This window comes from Zonotrichia leucophrys, chromosome 1, assembly GCF_028769735.1.
Source record: "Zonotrichia leucophrys gambelii isolate GWCS_2022_RI chromosome 1, RI_Zleu_2.0, whole genome shotgun sequence".
Taxonomy (NCBI): Eukaryota; Metazoa; Chordata; class Aves; order Passeriformes; family Passerellidae; genus Zonotrichia; species Zonotrichia leucophrys.
Window position 1 is genome coordinate 9,542,095 of NC_088169.1, and position 20,452 is coordinate 9,562,546.

General features: G+C 42.9%; 1 protein-coding gene across 1 annotated transcript; it reads right to left on the reverse strand.

Moving 5' to 3' along the window:
- Window positions 1-1,467: 1,467 nt before the first annotated feature.
- On the reverse strand, window positions 1,468-19,205 carry XK (X-linked Kx blood group antigen, Kell and VPS13A binding protein). The gene is made up of 3 exons (XM_064706805.1): window positions 18,731-19,205; window positions 10,418-10,680; window positions 1,468-5,401 (listed from the first exon to the last, which is right to left on the reverse strand). The coding sequence occupies exons 1-3, from the start codon at window positions 18,973-18,975 to the stop codon at window positions 4,575-4,577; spliced, it is 1,335 nt and encodes a 444-aa protein (XP_064562875.1). The 5' UTR covers window positions 18,976-19,205; the 3' UTR covers window positions 1,468-4,574.
- Window positions 19,206-20,452: the final 1,247 nt, after the last annotated feature.

The following is a 20,452-nucleotide window of genomic DNA, read 5'->3' on the forward strand; positions in this document are numbered from 1 at the left end:
GTTCCTGGTTCATTAAATCAATCAGGTCTCACCTTCAGGGCCAGAAAGTTACAACTGTGATGTTATTCCAGAAGGATCTCAGTAAGCAACATCCAGCAAATTAGCATCCATCCTCTGCTTAGGTGTGTTTTCCCATTAATGCTAGTCTGTGATTAGAAGCCTTTACACACAGATGCATTCACATCTGAATTTCTCACCTGAAAGGCAAAATTTTAATACCTTGAATACAGACATTCACCATTTCCATAAAACTTGATTTCAGTGACAAAAGGTTTTCCTTGTAACAACATGTAATAAAAAAAAAATTTAAAAAAGGATTAAACTGTCCTTTTTATCCAGGATATGAAGTTGTTCATTCAGGGCAGAGATTCAGTAAGCTTTCATATTTTTCATTTTGAAACACTTACCTTTCATTCTTAGTCTAATTTTGGGACCTCAAGACCTAACAGTTCTATGATACATTTTTTTCTTGGTCAGTAGGAAATTGCATAATCTTTAATACATCTTACTTTTCAAGTCTTCTGTCTCTGCCATATGACTGTACCTTCATGTTTCTGTGATGATTCCCAACTGAGTTGAGGCACTCACCACAACTTCATTTTAAAATACAAGATTTTGATAATGTCTTGCAAACATCTGAGTTCAATGCACTCTTTTCTTTGCTACATAAGACCTTCAAATAGGTAAAAAGTGATAGAAAATGGTTAATTGTTTTAGGATAAATATTATCAGCAACTATGGGGGAAAGGTAAAGGAACTACTTGTAAATGAAAAAAAAAATTAAATTAAAATAACAATTTAACAGTCTCATGTATCCAGCAATTCTGTCATAGGGAGTGCAGCTCTTACTAGCACACAGTAGTGTCAGTCACCACCAGGACTTCTAAAATCTTTTCTCAATGCTCATGTAATTGATGTACACATATTACAACTTGTCACAATGTATCTAATTACACACATATTTAAAAAATATATGTCTATTTTATCTATTTAAATTTAGAAAGACACGTGTTGCAAAGTTTTTGTTCATTCCTATCCTCAGTCATGACTTTGCTAGATACTCCCAGGGTGAGATATAAGTATATGGTAAATCCAGATGAATGTAAAACAAGTGTGCAGAGAAGAAGTTAAAATATTCTTTATAAGGTAACAATTTCTTCCTAATTCTCAGTGTAAACCAGTAAACATTCTCACACTGACAATGAATAAGCTACACTAATCTTGTTCCATACAACACTGGCCTCTTAAACTGCCCCCCTCTTACAAAATGTTCTTCTAAACAGCAATGGAAGCATGGGGGTAAAGAGCTCCTAAATCAGTCACAGATTAATTCTTCTGTCAGGTCTTCTTGAAAACATTTCTGCTGCTATGAGGTGACAGATGACAGTGTGCTCTGTTACCTCTACTTCAGATTTCTTGAAAGCAGCACACTAAGAACTGACACCAACACAACTTGAGGGATAGTTTCAACTTTTTAATTGGTGCTGTTTTACAAGTATAAAAGAAAACCCATGTGTCAGATCTTGCATACTCTTATACACACAAATAATCCTTGCTGAGCCATCCTTTTTGTGACTCAGGACTACTCAAAAGAGTAGAGTTGTCAGCAGTAGCCCTAAACCCTTCCATGGAACACACAGGCCCCTCTAACATTTATAGAGGAGAGTAAAAGCACAGTGAACTTGCAGCAAGAGATCACTCATTCATACACAGACATTGTACTCATACTCTCATGTCTCATGTCTTCTTCATGCAGCCACTGGATGTACTGATAACAACACCCTCCATTATCTGGAGAAAAACTGCCTCTCCCAGCTTTACAGCACACTTCAGAAAAAGCAGCTGCTCCCTTCAAGCCCTGGTCTGACACAGCATCGTTGTGTCTCTGACTCCCTCCTGCACTTTTCAGCAGCAGTGGCAGCACAGCTGGATAAACCACCCTGGGCCATGGTGACACCAGGCACTGCACAGCAACAGCCCCCCGTGCTGGAGAAGTGTTTGAACTGTATTTGGTTATTCTGCACAACTACGGCAAAACCATAGGATAGCAATAGAACCCATATAAACTCTTTTTTTCCCCTCTCATAACAGTGATTTCAATATTCATCTCCCTATGCATGCACTTCAGGAGACTGGTATAAAAATAAGAAGTAATGTGACACCCTCTCTAAATATGTATCTAGAGTCTTCTGTGAGGTTTAATGGTGCTCACTGTGTATTCATCCTGGGCTCCTGGCTCTGCACCTCTCCTACATTTGCCTTCACTGTAGCACCAACCTGGCTGAGGTTTGTGAAGCTTTCACTGTTTCCAAATGGCACAATCACAACAGCACCACCACTTACAGTGTCCAAATTCTGCTTTAAGCTCTCTCTTTACATATGAACTACCACTACATATGAAGCCACTTTTAAAATTTTCCCCCAAAGACTAACATTTCTGACCTGGGTACATCTGTAGATAGGCAGCCACTGTAATTCCCTGATTATTGATACTGATGAGTATCCCCCTATAAAGACAGATACTCAGTTTTGGATAAGAACACCAGAAAATTTGAGCCTGTGGGCTGAATTCCACAGGTTTGGAAGAAAAGGTTACCTTCTCCCTTGCTTCTTTAACTCTCTACTGAAAAAGAAAAAGCAATAATATTTTACATCTAGAAAAGCACAGAGAAATCTTGTACTGTACTTTCACATACAAAGGTACAGAGAAACACCCTTGTGTCTTCAAGGAGTCACTTCACTATTCTTTTCTCCTCTCCTCAGAGAAATTAGAACGGAGGTGTTTGGTGTCTTCCCCAGATATGAGGCACATTCCCATGGCAAAATCAGGCCAACAATCCCATTACCACCCACCAATAATTTAATGACATCTACATACACATACCATACATAGACACATATTTAGCAAAATGAAAACATAACTCCATAATAAAACTGAAATATGAAGACATTCACTTACACTGTAGTAAAGAAAAAAATAAAAGCAGGTTATGTCTTTGCAGCACTGCAGGTGACATATTTCATTAAAAATGACCCAAGACCTGAGTTTGAGACACTTCTAAAACAATTATGATGACGTCATCCCTATTAAGAACTTCACATCCTGCATAAGGACAGAATGGAGACTAAGCTTCAAGCACTGGGAGATGCTTTGGTCATCAATTATTTGTTTCCATGAACAGCCATAATGTGTAACACTCAAAAGAAATGTTAGGAAGGTGCTAAGCAAACAAAGTGCAAAATGCTTTCACTTAATTTGTGAAAATACATATGGGTCTGTGTATTTTCACTAAATTCTTGTGTGTTCATCTGCTAAAGCTTTCTCAGAAATTTAAAAAACACAGAAACACTTTTATTTGTGGTGATGTATTGCTGAGAACAAAAAGTCAATGACTTCCATTTTCTCTTTCAGACTTCAGTATCAGACTTCAGGGTTGTGATACTTCTGAGGTTAAGAAGTCAGAGGGTTTTGAATTAATGATATTAAACTAATCATAACAAATCACAGCTCAAAAAAGAAGGAACCAGTGTCTTCTATGCAAGTACAAAAAGTCAATGAGCTGCCTACTTGGGGCACTACCAAACCCCTGATGATCAGGGGAAGTGCTCATCTCTCTAACTTCAGCCATCTAAAAGTCAGATGGATAGTCAGAACTAATTGTGAAGGCATCTGGTTAACACTGAGTAACAGGTCTCCAGAGAGTGATTCCTATCATCTACATTTTGATATGGGGTGAGTCACTCCCTGGAGATGTGCACTGAAGAGCACCTACATGACTGGTACATACTGCCTGCCCAGCCTCAGATATTTATATAAAAAGAACACCACCCTGACACCAGAAGATCACAAAGTATTAAAGAAATAATAATGAGAGAAAAATGAGCTATTCCAGAACATCACAATTAATGTGTTAAATTTACTTCCCTTACTAACAAGCAGTAAACATGAAGGGTGAAACAGTGCAAAGCCAATAACCCCTCTGTCCATCCTCAGTAACAGTCACATTTCTGTGTCAGTGCTGGCTAATTGGCTGTTTCATGGCAACCCAGACTACAGTGCATTGTGCAAGTCCAATTCTACTACCACTGAGAGAAGTATTATCTTATTACACTGATTAGAGTGTAAAATAGTCTGCAATTTGATCAAAGCAGACCACAGCTACAATCCATACATAGTCCAGGTCTAAGCTCTGTTTCCATGCTAGGGTGGCATGCCATGGGACATCCTGTCTGAAATAAAAGTCATTGCCTTACATCCTCAGACTTCCTGAGTAAGGTGAGCATCACGACAGTTTCTGAATGATATCTCCAAAAATGACTTAAAATCAGCATGTGACAATAAACCTATGTGCAAAAAGGCTCTGAAATAGAAATATACAAACAACGATTGCTCTCCATACACAAACACAAATACTCATACACTGCTCTCCACAAAAAACAGGCATGTCAGCCATCATGCAGTGCTACATCTGCAAGAAAGAAATCCTACCCACAAGACACAATGTCTAAGATACACAATGCTCCCAGCAGGTGATCTGCCACCTTCCAAAGGCACCTACTTGCTTCCAATTGTACTAGGCATTGGAAGAAACACTTTGATGGATATTCCTGTTTTGGGAATCTATCGTCTTGCTACTGCCCCGTGCCTCATCAGTGTTTTCAGGAGATTTTATCACCACGTTGCCTGTCAGTAGAGAGGATTTTTGATGCTGGCAAATTAAGTAGAGAATCTTGAAACAGGACAACAAAGCTTCAGTAACGCTGGAGGAGAAAAGTTTTTTGCATGGGTGACAGAACTGGTAGAACACCAACATGAAGAAGATGCCCATGCAGTAACCTATCAGGAGCTGCAGGAACAGCATAGGGGCACAGACATAGAGGTAGAAGTCAGTTCTGTAGATGTACCACATGAGCAGGAGGAAGGCGTTCTCCATCAGCCGCACGATGTAGTACACGGTCATGCGGTACCAGTTCTGCGATTTGCTGATCAGGTCGGGGTCGCTGAGCTCCACCTGCGCTGCCGACCAGCAGAACATGTTAATGCCAGCGTACAGGAACGTGAGAAGGCACAGGACGATGGTAGTGCCCAACCTGCTCAATTCCTTCTCTATATTCTCAGGAAATGGCGACTTGCTAAGCCAGAAGAGAATCCAGGGGTAGAGGAAGAACCCTAAGAAATTCAGCAGCACGACGACAAAAACCCAGATTTGAAGGACTGAACCGAAAAGCACCAGCACCGTGACTCGTGTGGCGATCTCAAAGCTCCTCCACATGAATATGCAGAGGTAGGCGGCAGGTTTCACACGGACATTGTAATCGTCGTACTTTATCTTAATGGCCAGGATGTTGCAGCGTAAGGCGCCGTAAACGATCGAGAGGAGAGAGAGCACCATAAAAACACCTACAGAGAGAAAAGACAAATCAGGAGCTTCATCTTAGCAGCAGGCATTGCATCTGCAGGCATTGTCGCTGCACTCCTGGGAATTCCCAGCAGCGTGTAATGCCACAGGAGCCATTCCCAGCCCATACTAGTGCGAAGGAAATGAACTCTACCCCAGCAAAACCCAGCACATGACTCTAATCCTACCTCCTATTTTGGTCCCTGCTTGATAGTTATTCAGGAAGCTGGTGAGAAAAAGAAGGCACTCAGCAGCCATAAGTGTCTGTCCGTCCTCCCCCTGCCCAGGGCTGTTCATACATAGGCTGTCCTTGGTAATTTCACAGCTCAGTAATTACAGCATCCAACTTGCTCCCTAACTCCCACAATACTCCACAAGGAACCGGGGTGCTACTCCCTTTCCACACTGATGAAAAACTGCAAAATAGAAGCTGCAACTTTGGAGTAACTTGGACATGCAGATAACTTGGTGCTTGTGAAATTCTGTGTCAAAGCAAATCACAAAAAAGCTATGTGATACAGCTCAAAATTGAAAGCTGAAGGAATTTAAACCCAATACTGTCCCCATTGTCTCTGGCTGTGTAGAGAGATATTTACTCACCTGCATGCACTGTTTTCCTATACATCAATTTTATTTATACACTAATCTGTATCATGCATTAAAAAAGACCCACTCCTATTAAAAATGTCTTTAAATTCAGATTAATTTTCATCACCTCCCACCTACCCAGAATCCCTGAAAGGTAGGTTTCACATTTAAATTCTGTAGAAAGTGAAGGCAGAGACCAGATGTTACCTGGCACAGCAGGAGGGCATCCTGTCTTGCCTTATTAAGTAGGTACAAATGTACATGAATACTGAACACAGAGAATAAAAAAAATGCCAACTGTCCACGGTTTTTTTTGTATTTGCATGTACAATTATATAAATATTTGTTCACAATTTTTACAAACATGCTGAATAGCTGATATTGCCTCAGATATAATAATTAGAGTTTGGAATTCCTAATTATGTCAATTACATTTGCAATGCTTAGCAACCAGTGTTTTCTGCAGCCTTCAATTGGTTTGTGTGCCAATATCCTACAAATAAACATTTGTATCCTATAAATAAACTGAATTCCCTGTTTTGCTACAGCTATATGGCCAAAATTATGAGGGTTTGGGGTTTTTTTCTAATTATAAGTCACTAATTTCTATGCAATCTTTTGGGAGAAACAAATGTATTTTAAGACCTCTAGCAACGTTTTAAGAGAATTTTCTCTATCATTTCAGCTAATCTCTTTTCCATTATGACCCACAAACACCTCTGAATTACTCTGGAAAATAATTAAGTCTTTACATCTAATTTCCCAAGGCACTCAGTAAGGTGAAAAACATTTATCATTTTATATGGTAATTTTGTACATGCCAGTTTGGTGGTGCATATATTCTCTGAAAATGTTTATGCTGAAATTGTTTGTAGGTAGTCAGTAGTTTCTACATCTTTCTTACAGCACTGAGTGATGTCTCTGATAATAACTTAAAATAACCATGTGACAGTAAACCTATGTGCAAAAGACACATAGAGCTGGGCATTTTTAATTGTTATGTCTTGGAAAAACATCAGGTGAAAGCAGAACAATGGGTGAGTTCAGTCAAGAATATTGCTTGATGTCCTATGGCTTTTTACAAAATCTTTCCTGTAGTTCTGAGCTGTGAAAGAACATAAATTCCAGCAGCTCATGAAGCAAAAGAATGTTCTCAGAGTAAAGGAACATAAAGATGTACCCACTGGAGACTGAGTGCTGCTGTGCTGGAACTCTGCCTGCTTTCTGCTTTGACAAGCTGAAACACTGATGTTATTCCCCATTTTCACTTTAGGGAATCTATATTAATCTCAAACCTATCTTGTAAACTCAAGCCTTCAAAAGAGGCATTTCTCCATTGACAGAAAATAAGTCACGCTGACTCTGGTTTAACACACTAGTCCAGTCCTACTTCTTTCCTAAAAGCTCATCATTGTCACCAAACCTTCAGTTCAAACATAATTTTTAACTCTGTGAGAAAGATGGTTTGAAGGAACCACAAAGGGAAATACCAGAGGGTGACACTGTTGCTTTTACTCATCCTGAGCAGGGAAAGAAATGTAAATTTAAAACGCAAAGTATTTTCCCCTGGAACATTTCCAAATCCTCCAATAGTCCTTATAAAGGTGGCATTTCTCTTCTTCCTTCCTCTTCCCAAAGGGCTTTTACTTACAAATCAGAGGTGGACACTCACAGAGTCATCCAGGGAGGCACTGATTTGCTTTGTTGTGTTTTGTTATTACAGCTGAAGTCCTTTCAAGACCTGGTCCTTCCCACTTCAAAAACTGCTAAGATAGTGAATTCTGCTCTAGGTGAGCTTCACAAGTACCACTGAGATCTATTGTAGATACTACAGTTATATGTATACAAAATAGAACTAGGACTCAGATTAGGCTAATACATGTGGGTTTCCAATGTTGCATTACATCCAACACTTTTACACTTTTCATAATAAACAGTCACCAAAGCTTTATGTTGCTCATCACTGACCTCAAGAGCTGGTCCTGCTTTTGCAGCTCTCTACTTGTCTTGATCTTACATTTTTGTCAGACTGTGAAATGGCAATTTTGAAGAATGCCAGACACTGGCAAGACCCCAATAATCCATAAGAAAACATCCAGAGAAATTAATGAATGCCATGAAGTACACAAGAAATTTGCAGCATGGCTCTGGCTGACAAAGGGCTCATCAAGGATGCATGTTCTTTTCACAAGTGTTCAAGTCAACACTGGAAGCACTAAGGAGTTTCAAACAGATTTGAAAGGGACATGCCATGCCCCCAGCATGATGGTAAAACAGCTTCAGGTTCTCAGGTGATATCAACCTCATTACCCTGAACAAGCAGAATTTACACAGAATGACAAGGGTTGTAGGAATCCAGAAAAATAACAGATTGATGAAGACACAAGACAAAACGCATGGAAATCAAAATACAAGACAGTGATCATTATAACAGATGCAAATGGAGGACAGCCTGAAATTTGGAGGACCAGTGTCAAAGAACAGGGAAGCTGAAGACATCTGAAGTGTGGAATAAGAACTGGGCTGGCTGGATAAGAGACACACAACAAGAATATGGCTAGGACTCCTGTTTCTCTGATGAATGACCTCTAACAGACATCGACACCTTTCCTAACACTTTCTTTTCCTTTGCATTTCTGTATTTTAGAATTACATCTGTATGGAGATGCTCCTGGGAAGCATGAAAAAACTGCTGCATTTGCAAGTGGGTTCACCAAACTCTGGTGAGCCAGCTTATCTCTGGTGATTTCACCCAAGGAATGTCACTTATCAGTTTGTGATTACAACTTATCTCAGCAGAGATAAGCTAGAAGCAATAGAGCATTACAAATGATTATTAAATATGCAATTCTCTGATAATCTAGAACGCAGGACTTTTTGTAAATCATGATCACTAAGGTCAAAACCAGTAATAAAAGAAAGACATTAAAAAGGTGACCTTTCTCAAGTAAATGCCATCTACATCAAAGCGACTGGAAATGTTGATAATTGCACAGTTCAGCAAAGGATTCAATCACATTGTCTCCATCCCACATCATAAGTGCCATGGTTATTTGATGGACCTACCTTACTCATGAAGAACTCAGGGATGTGAAGGAGTAATGTCTCACTCAGGGACTTGAAAGAATAATGTCTTCCAAGAAACTATTGCTATCATGTTCTAGTTTTGGCTGGGGTAGAATTAATTTTTTTTCTAGTAGCTGATACAGTGCTGAATTTGGATTCAGTATGAGAATAATGTTGATAACACACTGTTTTAATTGTTGCTCAGCAGTGCTTTAAGTCAAGGACTTTTCAGTTTCCCACACTCTGCCAGTGAAGAAGTACACAAGAAGATGTGAAGAAGCGCAGCCAGAACAGATGACCCAAACTATCCAGAGGGATATTCCATACCATTGGTATCATACTCAGTGTATTGACTGGGGAGAGTTGTCTGGGAGGAGCCAATCAATGCTGGGTGATGGTTTGTGCATCACTTGTCTTTCTTGGGCTTTATTCTTTTCCCTCTCTCCCTCCACCCCTCTCTATTCCCTTCATTACTACTACTATTATGATTATGATTATGATTATGATGATGGTTATTATTATTATTACTATTATATTTGACTTTATTTCAATTAGTAACTTGCACCTTAGCCTCAGCCTCCCTAGCTGTGTAAAGATCTTCTCAGGGCCTTAGAGATACAAGAGCTATTTAGTGTTTCAGTGGAAATGCACCTTCAAGTTCACACAGGTGCCAAAGTCCTTTCTCACACTGAAAAGCTGATTGTCCCATGATGGTTCTCCATTTAGCAGTGTGCCAGAAAATCAAGAGCATATCATAGAAGCAAGATGCTGAGTTCCACAAGATGCAGTGTCCTGGTAAGCCCATGTTGGTGAAAGCTTAACAGCTTGGGTCCAGAGATGAGATGACCACACTTGCACAGCAGCTTACTGAGCCCTGACTTTTGATTCCAGAATCAGAGTCTGGCACAAGTAAAGACAGTTCATGTACTCAGTTCATATTTAAAACTGCACTCCTAAAAGTACATCTTCCCTGAGGCAGCATGACAAAACATGCTCTGCAGTGTACCTCAAGGAATTTTCCAGAAAGTTTTGCTCAAAAAACAAAATGGAACAGAAGTAATTTTAAAATTCTTCATGAAGACAGCTCAGGGTTAGGGTTAGGGTTAGCTCAGTCCCTCCAGCTGCCTCCCTCTCACACCATAATGGTCACTTTATCAAATCAGTGTTTTTACAGCAACCCAAGTGTGCCACAGAAGGTGCCATAGTCTAGAACATGACTATATAAACTTGAAAGCAACGTCATCACCAAAAGCTACCAGGGAGATGAAACCCACTGCAGATATCTTGGTTCTTGTGCAAGGCAGCTATAACTGACTGTTCTCCCACCCAAACACCAAAAAGGTCATACCAACAGCTCCACCTACTTCTGGCCACGGTGACCTCCTGCTGCAGGACAGAGATGTAGAGCTGGAGCGTGAGCTGGGGCGCTGAGCCCAGGAAGGCCTGGATGACAGAGACCCTGCTGAAGGCAGACCTGTGTGTGAGCAGCTTGCCCTCAGTCTGTCCCACCTCCTTCTCCACTTCTTCTGAGTGCCCATCCTTGGGCAGCTGCCTCTTCTTGGTGATGCTCACATAGGGATCTTCAACTCTGCCAGCATGGAAGTAAATGTAAAGGGCTTCCACACACCTACAAGCAAACAAGGAGATAGAGTAACAGGGAAAAATGAAAGAAGGAAAGGTCTCCCCAGTTCCTGGCATTCTAAGCAGTCACATACTAAATCCTAAGACATTTTTTCATAGAGCAAAGTCTGCAGGTTTTCTCCTCCTGGTAAACTTGGAATATGACAGATTTCATTCTTTAAAACAAAAATTACATGTTACTAGAGGGCAGGAACCTGGCAGTGCCCTTTGGGCTGCTTCTAGTACTCAGACTTTGGAGGAGGTTTAATTATTTCCTATGAGCAGCCCTTGCTCTCTGCTATCCCATTAAAGTCCTTAAACTGCTCATCCACTACAAGGATGCCAAAGCCAGGACCTAAATTGGAAGTGTGTTTCTTCAGCTACTCATGTATTTTTCTTTATGTTATTGATACATCTGTGACATGCTAATGGGACATGGCAACAAACCCACTTTTCATACCTTTGCCTTAAAACATCTGAAGGGGGAAGCTTGGGGTATAAGCAGGTACACATACCTCAAAACTTTACCAAGCAATGGTTCAAAACACCAGTAACATGCAAGACCAGTGAGAAGGAGTAGTTTTGAGCCTCACAACCCTTGAAATCAACATTATTTTTTTAAAGGCACAAGAATAGGAGCTTTAGTTCTCAAGTGGGCTTGTGTTTACTGTTCTGTTAAAGAAATATTAAACATAATCTGGCAAAAAAGATTCTAACTCAGAAGATGCAGTGTTTCCAGTTGCTGCAGCTCTTCATACTTTAAACACAGTGGGAGCCAAAGCCTCTTGTTTATACAGGTCTAACTTACTGCCAGCTAACTCCCAAGGAACAAACTGGTGCCAGCACATACACTTCTGCTCATAAATTACATATTGTTACACTATTTGCTGCCTTCACCCACGCACAGAGATAAATCCATACATTTGGGAGAGAACAGAAAAGGTTGTCTCCAGAAAATGCTGCAGCAACAAGGACAATCTGGCTCCTGAGTATAAAAGAAGATAACAGCCCCAGAGAGATATCTGCAAGGAAAGAACATCTTTCTCAACTTCCTTCCAATGGTTGTTTTTTAACTGGCAATTTTTTTTTGAAAACTAGTTCATAGTTTCATAAAGTTTACTCATGAAGAGTAGTTCTAAGAGAACTCCTTGGGTATGAAGGGTGCCTGTCCTTGGGCAGGCTTGGGCATCACACAGGACCCAAAACACACTGGGAAATATTCACCCTTGTCTAGGAAGTAATAACAAACATGGAACAGGTGACATCACAAGATGAAGGCGAAGGGAGAAGAAAAAAACCCAAACTACTGTTTAATTTAATTAATTTTACTTCTTTTTTTTCTCTAATTGGACCACTAGCAAGTTTCAAATGCTCTAGATGAAGAGCAGTTTTGGGATTGTGTAGTACTATTCCTGATTCACTAGGCTTCAGTTATCATTATGACTAAAGCTATTCAACATTCCTGCTGCTCTGGATGCTCCATTCACAGAGGTGACTTTCTGTCTTCCCCTCATTAATCTTTTCACTCCCTGTCAATCTTGTTCCACATGAAAGAATCCATACAGCCAAAAAGAAAGTGTGAAAAATTAATAAAGCACTGTGGCTTTATGAAGCCAGCATAGATTCTGAAACCAGCAAATCGATTTTATTCCAAAAAAAAATGAGACCATTTTTGTCTCATTTAGTATTCACAGCCATGCATTCACCCTGAGCTGAGGGCAAGTCTGAGTATATTATAGAACACTGGATCTCAGCATCAGGCTCTGAACTCTTGCTGTGTGTGATTAGAAGCAGATATAGTCTAGGGACCCATCAAAAAAAATATGTAGTGATCCCATTAAGGAGATGAGACTACTACAATAGCAAACATTATAACCAACCAAACTCAGAGTTTTGGAGCAAGCATTTGATTTTTATTTATTAGCTGGATATTAAGTAGCAGGATATTGTTTGTGATGGGGAATTTTTGACCATACAGAAAAGCAAACATAATGTGAAATGGTCTGATGAGCAAACCTTAGAGCTAAATGGGGCTTTTACCACTACAACAGAGTAATAAAAATGCTATATGCAAGCATTCAGATTACATTGATAATGATGCCCATTTTCTCCCAGGCCCTGCCAGTCACATGCAAGAGTGTTTCTGGAAGTCAGGCCTTCTGGGACAAATACCAAATGCATTCAGCTGGTGCCACTGCCCAAGCAACTGCCTCCAGCAGGAGCAGACTGGCAGCTGACACACCAGAAAGAACAAGCACCAATCTAAAAGTTTAAGGAATAAAGTGTGGGAGGGGCACAGGCACTTGAATGACCATGCAGATGAGAAGGGTCTAGAACTATGTTGTTGCTGTGTCAGACTGTGGCTTTGCCTATGAAGCACATGCTGAGGGGTTGGGCATCTTGTCTTTAAATGAACTGCCTGGCTTGCTCTTTTTAGCATGAAATACAACTAAGAGACACAGCAAGAAGGGGATTTCTTCGTGGCAGCTTTCCCCCACAGTTACAATCTCCTGCAGCATGGTGAATTCCACAGAAGCCTCACTGCTGCTCTGCTCCAGAGGGACAGGAGTGAGAGATCCCAACTTCTGCACAATCCAATGATGTTTAGGGCCACTCCAAGAGCCCTTCACACAGTGTCAAGAGCAGAAGGCAAGCAGCTGCCTGTGTCCTCTGCATGTACAACTGGCACTGACAACCCCAGCACTGGCTGTGCAGGAACTAAAATTGCTCTGAGAAAAAAAAGTCAGATCTACTTTCTTAAGTGAAAGTTAAGAGGTAAGAAAAGGATGGTGCTGTTTTCTCCCCGGCTGCCATATCCTGGCAGAAAGAAGAGCCATACTTTTCCAGGGATCCTGATGGTGCTCACAAAGAGTGATTCAGCCCCAACACATTTGTCTTCTACACAGTAAGTAGGAGGAATAATCCTACCCTTATATACTTGCTGAGAGTGAGCACCTCATTCCCTCTTTTATCATGGATGCGTGGGATTGGAACACAGGCAAAATAATGGTGGTGTGAAGGGGGAGAAAGCAATGAAAACAGGGAACTTTCCACACCCAACCAGCACTCCAAGAACAAATGGCTATTTGAGACCTATCCATACACACCCTCTGTAAATGTACAAGTAGATTTCTCTGATAGAAAATTTTCACTAATTCCTTCTCTTTAGAGAAATATGCAAGAGACTTGTCAGTCCTGCAGATTTACTTACCTGCACCAGGCAAAGATCTGCTCCTCACTCACTGTTCTACCTTTTACCTGCACTGATTTCCTGTTCACCTCACCATGGACACCTAACACATCTGCTCAAGAATAAAGGAAATAAATAGCCTGAAGAGACTCTAAACATATCTTCCCATCTGGAAAAGAGGGAGGCACATCAAGAGTTGTAAAGTTTAAAGCTGGGAGGATCTCCTACAGTGAGATCTGCTGATGAAGAAAGGGAAGGGAAGTTTTTAGACCTGCTCTATTTTGAACTTTTAAGCAGGTCACTAGCAAAGGGAGACCACTCACAAGGGACAAGGTTTCTGCACAATATCACTGAAACAGTATCTGCACCATTAGAGCTTATTAGATTTCAAACTGCAGAATTAGATGCCCAAAACATGAATGACTGTAAAAAAATTGAGGGTTTTGTTTTTTCTTTTTACTTCCTGCAGCTCACAGAATCAAACTTTGGCATAGCAGCAGCTCCTCCGGCAGTCAGATGCAAGCTTCCTCCTGCATTTGCTGTCTACATGGTACATGTAATTGTTTCTCCTTATGCCTTGAGAAACAAAGCCTGATCCCATCAAAAAAAAATCTATTGTTTATATCCTTGTCCTATCATAACCTGAGGAAAACAGTCATTAGTGTTCTATATAGGGGGCCTGTTATATTTACTTGAGATTTGTTTTGCAGGAGTTCATCCTTCTGCTGACCCAGCCCTCCCCTGATTGCATCTCCTCACACAGAACAGGCTGGGCTCACACTGCACTAACAGAGCACCAGGGAACAGAGTTCCAAAGACACCTGCAGTCACAAAAACTTCCCTCTCCATGAAGCTGGTACCAGAAGGAAGCACTGCCAGGTTCTTTTGATGATGCCAGTTCAGTAGAGTCTTCAGTAAATCAGGTGGGAGGAGTCCCTGCATGAGCAGACTCACAGTCCCAGCACCACCAACACCCCCAGTGTGTGACTAAGCCCAGACTGGCCAAGTCAGTTTGTTGGAAATCTGCACTTCAGCTCTTGAACTTTTTGTTACTTGAAGAATTGAAAAGGGCAAGCTGGTTAACAGGGGATTCTGTGGTGCCTATTATGAATGTAAGGACAAAAGGAGGCTCAGGGGGAACATTATTGCTCTCTACAACTCCTCAGGAGGTTGTACTGAGGTGGGGATCAATCTCTTCTCCCAAGATAACAAGAGACAGGACAAGAAGAAATGGTGTAAAGTTGGTCCCGAGAAGGTTCAGGTGGATATGAATAAAGATTTTTTCACTGAAAGGGCAGTCAGGCATTGGAATAAGCTGCCCAGGGAAGTGGTGTGAAGCACCACCATGCTTAGGAATGTTCAAAAGCATGTGGATGTGGTGTTCATGGACATGGTTTAGTGGTGAACAAAGTGGTGCTGGGTTATCAGTTGGACTCAGTGATCTTAGAGGTCCTTTCCAACCTAAACAATTCCCTGATTCTCTGAGGCGTTATTTACACTTAGAAGAAATCCTTAAGTGTAGAGCAGTACACCAGCAAAACCACATCCAGTAATTATGTATTGGAATTGCAGCAGTGCTTCAAATCTCAAGGTGACTTTGGTGCTACAAGTGCCACCCAAATGAAGGGAACAAAGAGACAAACCCTAGCACAGGAGCAGCCTGAGCCAGAAAGCTCATCATGACCTTCCCTAGAGAAAAGACAAAAGTAATAAACCTCTCATTGACAATGGCTACTATTTTAAATAATTTCTTCTGTTATAATTTACTTCATGTGGTAAAAGAATCTCCTTTTGCAAAAAAAAAACAACCAACCAAACAAACAAAAAACAAAACAAACAAAAAAAAACCAAACCAAAACAAAAAACCCCCAAAACAACCTACCTGAATAAATCTTCTAAGCATCCAGAAAAGTGCATTCATAAGGAGTGGCATTGACCTGAAATGCTGCAGGAGTCCCCATGATGCCCAGAAACCTGCAGTCACTTTGTTCCAGCCAAGTCTCTGCAGAGCCTCTGGCAAGCCTGCATCCTAAGGATCACAGCCAGGCCACTAAGGGGAATGGGAATTTTGCTCTACAAATTGCTCTGAATTTATAGAGAAACTCCTAGGGAGTGGGAGAAGAAATTTAAAAAGGGTGCATGAACAGCACACCAAAAGTCCTCTCTGGAAGAGGGATGCTACCTAATTTTAGTCCTTCCAGCGGCAGCAGCAGGACAGAGAGTGCCTCCCGAGCAGGTGGAGTGTGGGTGGCTGGGGAAGGTGGTGGCATGCAAGAAGGTTCTGTGAGAGAAAGTACTTTTTTTCCATCACTCAGATGATTCAAAATAGGCTGAATCATTTGGCTTGCAAGGTTAAATACCCTCCTTCCCTGCCAAGATATTCCCAAACTATTCCTCAAATCTAAAGGAGTTTTTTTTAAGGAAAAGAGGAAGGGGGGAAAAAGTCTAGATTTTAAGACGATGAATAAAAACTCACACAACACATTTGGGCTGATGGTAAAGCAGTGCACTGATATCTGAGTACTTAAGTCTGAACAGAGAAATCCTGACTGTGCTGTATCAAACAGAGATAGTCAAAAAGTTGTTGTTAAGTTTCTTTTAAAGCCCTCCAAAGCTGCCAGCTCTCTGTTGCAGCATGTCACAGCCTCAAGGTTCTTAAATGTTTCATTCCCCTGCAACAAGCAGACAGAGCCTGGAGGGGCTCCACTGTCTGTGTCCTAATTGACCTAATTTGACCCAGCCCTGCCTAAGCAGCCCTGGGCTGTGCTAGGGATGCACAGGAGTCCCAGCAGGGAGGATGGAGCCAGGCTTCACACGAGGGAAGCAGATGACAGAATAGCAGGATTCTCTGGAGCAAAGGAGCAGAGGTTTGCCTCCAAGGATGGAGTAAAATGCCTCCAAGGACAATGGTCCTTTTCAGCTTACAAAAAGTAAAAGCCACAGTGCAGTGAGGATACAGCCAAAATACTCTTTGCCTTCTAGCTATCACCCCCACCTTGTGTGTAAGCCAGTCCACACAGGGTAGGAAGCCCCCTTACAAAGCAGGGAAAGGGAAGGTATTTTGTGTGCTAAAAACACAACAATATTTACAGTGCAGAGCTATATCTGACAGGAAGCAATCAGTTTCCTCTTCTGACAGATATTACAATCTTTAGCTGCAGGAAGGCAAGGAAGGAAAAAAACCCAAACCCCAAAACCCTTTACTGTCTGTGTCAGACCATTTTGACTTCCCAGACATTTGTGCTATATCCTACAAACTGACAATTTCCCTAGAAGTAAAGAGAGCTTGGTTTGTATTAAACTTTTAATTTGTAGAGTCCTTCCAGCCTTTAGTAGAAAATAAGTTTTTCAGGTAGTATGAATGTACTACTCTATTTAATTAGTAATTATAATTCCAGTTATCCTGGGTTTAGAGAGAGGTCAGCATACGTCACTTTGTCATGCCTGAATGATGCCATGGGGACTATGGCATCATTGTCACTTGTGCTGTTGGCACAGCACATCCAGAACATCTCAAACCTCCTGGAAATGCTAAGTTTGTAAATCTTTGAGAAAGGAAAAAGTGCAGAGTCAGCAACACACTAGAGGACAGGGCTTTCATATGCTCACTGGTTTTACAGCAGTGGCTGCAGCTGGGAGCTCACCAGAGAGCAGGAACTGCATTCTGCACAAGATAAGATTTGTGTTGTAAACTGAAAACTTGATGTTGAAAAAGAAACAGAAAGTCAGGTAATGCTTGGTGGTTGAGGTCAAAATATAAATCTATGTTTCTTTTGTATAACTGAAAAGAAGATCCTTCAATTTCTTCTTGTTCCTCAAATCCTTGGTCTGCTTCCTCACATGTTCTGGCTTGACATTAGATTCTTTCCTTGTCTTACCTCAATAAATTGATTTAGAATAACAATAGTCATGTACTTAATTTTTGATAGTTTCTTTCTCTTTGGTTCCTCTCCTATTTTCCAAAAGGGTGGAAGCAGTTTGTTCTTTAGCTTTTAGAAAACCAGAGCTCTTTCAGAATTGTAAAGCCACAACTTCAACATCTTTAAAATTTTAAGAAAGTAAGCAAAACAGCATAGTTATAGGAGAAGTCAATGTTTTTGAAGTGTAAGATATTTTGTAACATCCAAACTGTTCACCTTTCCTTAGCGTGAACAAATCTTTCTTTTACACACTATTCAGGAATTTCAAAAAGTTGGTGACACTTCTCCAAGCCTCTACTACATACACACTGCATTTGATTCCCTTTCTTTTTAAATAAAGAAATAGTATAAATTTAAAATTAATGCCCTCCAGAAACATGTTGTCTTGGAGTTGCACACTGCTGTAACTTTTCATCTATTTTTTTTTTTTTTCCCTACGGGTGTTTTCAGTAAGACATTGAACTGAAATAGAGAAAATCTCCAAAGCAATTTGGGGCGGGAAGCTCACGTTTGGAAGGCAAAGCCAGACTAGAGCATCACTGATGTTCCATGGGATGGGACGGGTACTATCGTTGTGGAAGAAGGAGACACAGTGGAGGAATCTCCCGTTCTCTCTTGGAAGCGATCTGAGAGCAAAGCGCCGCGCATGAGGCAGTAGCGGACAGAAACAACCATCAGCAAGAAGCCCCAGGGATGCAAACCCAGCGCAGGGCGGGACGCGGAGGGGCTCTGGCGGCTCTCCGGGCCCGGCAGGGCTGAGCCCCTTTCCCCGGGGCCAGGTTTGTGCCCGAGGCATTCCCAAGGGACTGTTCCTCCCGCGGCTGCGGCAGGACGCGGGAGCGGCGGTGCAGAGCGGGAGCGGCCCCGCCCGCACCGCACCAAGGCCGGGGGGCTGCAGCCGCCCCCGGGCTCGGCCCCGGCCCCGGCCCCGGCGGGGACTCACCGACCTGACGAGCGGCCCCAGCTGCAGCAGGTGCAGCAGCAGCACCAGCGGGCGGTCGCGGCTCACGTCGCGGTGGATGAAGACCAGGCTGAGCTGCACCAGCGCGCAGGGAAAGAGGGCGAAGAGTAGCGTCAGCGTCTGCCACATGCGGTTCCCCGTGTCGTGGTAGCCCGCGCTCAGGCACAGCGCGGCCACCGTCTCGGACATGAAGAGGACGAGGGAGACGACGACGGAGCCCGGGAATTTCATCGCGGCGGCCACCCAAGCCCGGGCCGCCCTGCCGCGGCCGCCGCCTTGCACCGGGGCCCAGTCCCCGGCAGAGGGAGCGCCGGGCTCGCCGCTGGCCCGCGGCCTCTGCGGCTCGGCGCTGGATCCGGGCCGGGGCTCGATCCTGACCGCGCTTGGATCCTGCGTGGCCCTGGATCCTGGCCGGGGCTGCACCCTGGCTGGGCTGGGAGCGGGGGAAGGTTCCCCGGCCGTGCTCGGGGAGCTCCCCCTCATCGTGTCTGCTTCAGCCGTCACACACAGAGCTGAACTGAGGGGGTTGGTGGGAAGGGGCGAGCGGGTGCCCCTGAGGGCGCTTGGTCAGGCTGGGGGACCGCACAGCCGCGGCATCGCTTGGGCTGGAGAGGAACCACACCATGGCACTGAGTGCCACGTCCAGGCTTTCCTGAAGCCCCTCCAGGGACAGTGACTCCACCACTTCCCTGGACAGCCCGTTCCAATGTCTAATCACTCTTTCTATGAAGAAATTCCTCTTACTGTCCAACCTAAACCTCTCCTGGTGCAGCTTAAGATCATGTCCTTTAGTCCTATCACTGTTTGCTTGTGAGAAGAGACTGACCTCCACCTGGCTACACCCTCCTGTCAGGGACTTAGTGATAAAATAGAGATCTGAAAGGAAGAGGCAAGGGCAAAGTCTGTACAGGAAGAAAAGAATCCTGTGCAACAATAAAGGCTGAGAGATGATTTAATTAATAAACAAACAAACCTACAACAAAACAAAACAAAGGCAGAAAAGGAGTTGTGAACGCAGGAGAGGCTCCCCTGACACACCCAGCTCAGAGTCCCTGATCAGGGCAGTGTGGCAGTGTCAGAGGTGCCCTTTTAGCTCTTTGCCAGGTGCCTCTCCCCTTGCTTGCCAGACCTTTTCCTTCAAAGGTTCCCTGGTCCACAGAACCCTGAGCCCTGCTGTGACACCAGCTGTTGACCTGCAGCATTTGCATGCTGTCCCTGGGCCTTTCCCCCTCATCAGCAGGACCCTTTCTCCTTGACCACCAAAGTTGTGGAGTCCTTCTGGAGATATGTATGGTCACCCCAGCAGTATTGCCGACGCCTGCATGGATGAGCAGCACAAGGTGACAGCCTGAAGAGAAGACAAGCCTTTGTAATCCCTCCATGAAATCCTGAACCTGAGCACCTGGCAAGAAACAAAACTGAGGTACCAAGCCAGGTTGGCAGATGGTGCCTGTGTCCTGCACAGGAGTCTCCAGTCATCTCTTCTCTCCTCTTGGTGCATGTACTTGGTTCATGCTCAGCTGGCTCTGGTGATAGATCTTATTTCTTCCTGCCAGCTCCCTGTTTCCAGGTAACTACACACCTGGGACCTACATGAGCACAAGAGGAAGGCAAGACAAGAAGTCTGAGATATTATTAATGGGATATCACTACTGGCTACTTCTGCTTATCTGCTACTGTTCTTTAATGCAAGTTAGGGTGTCACCAG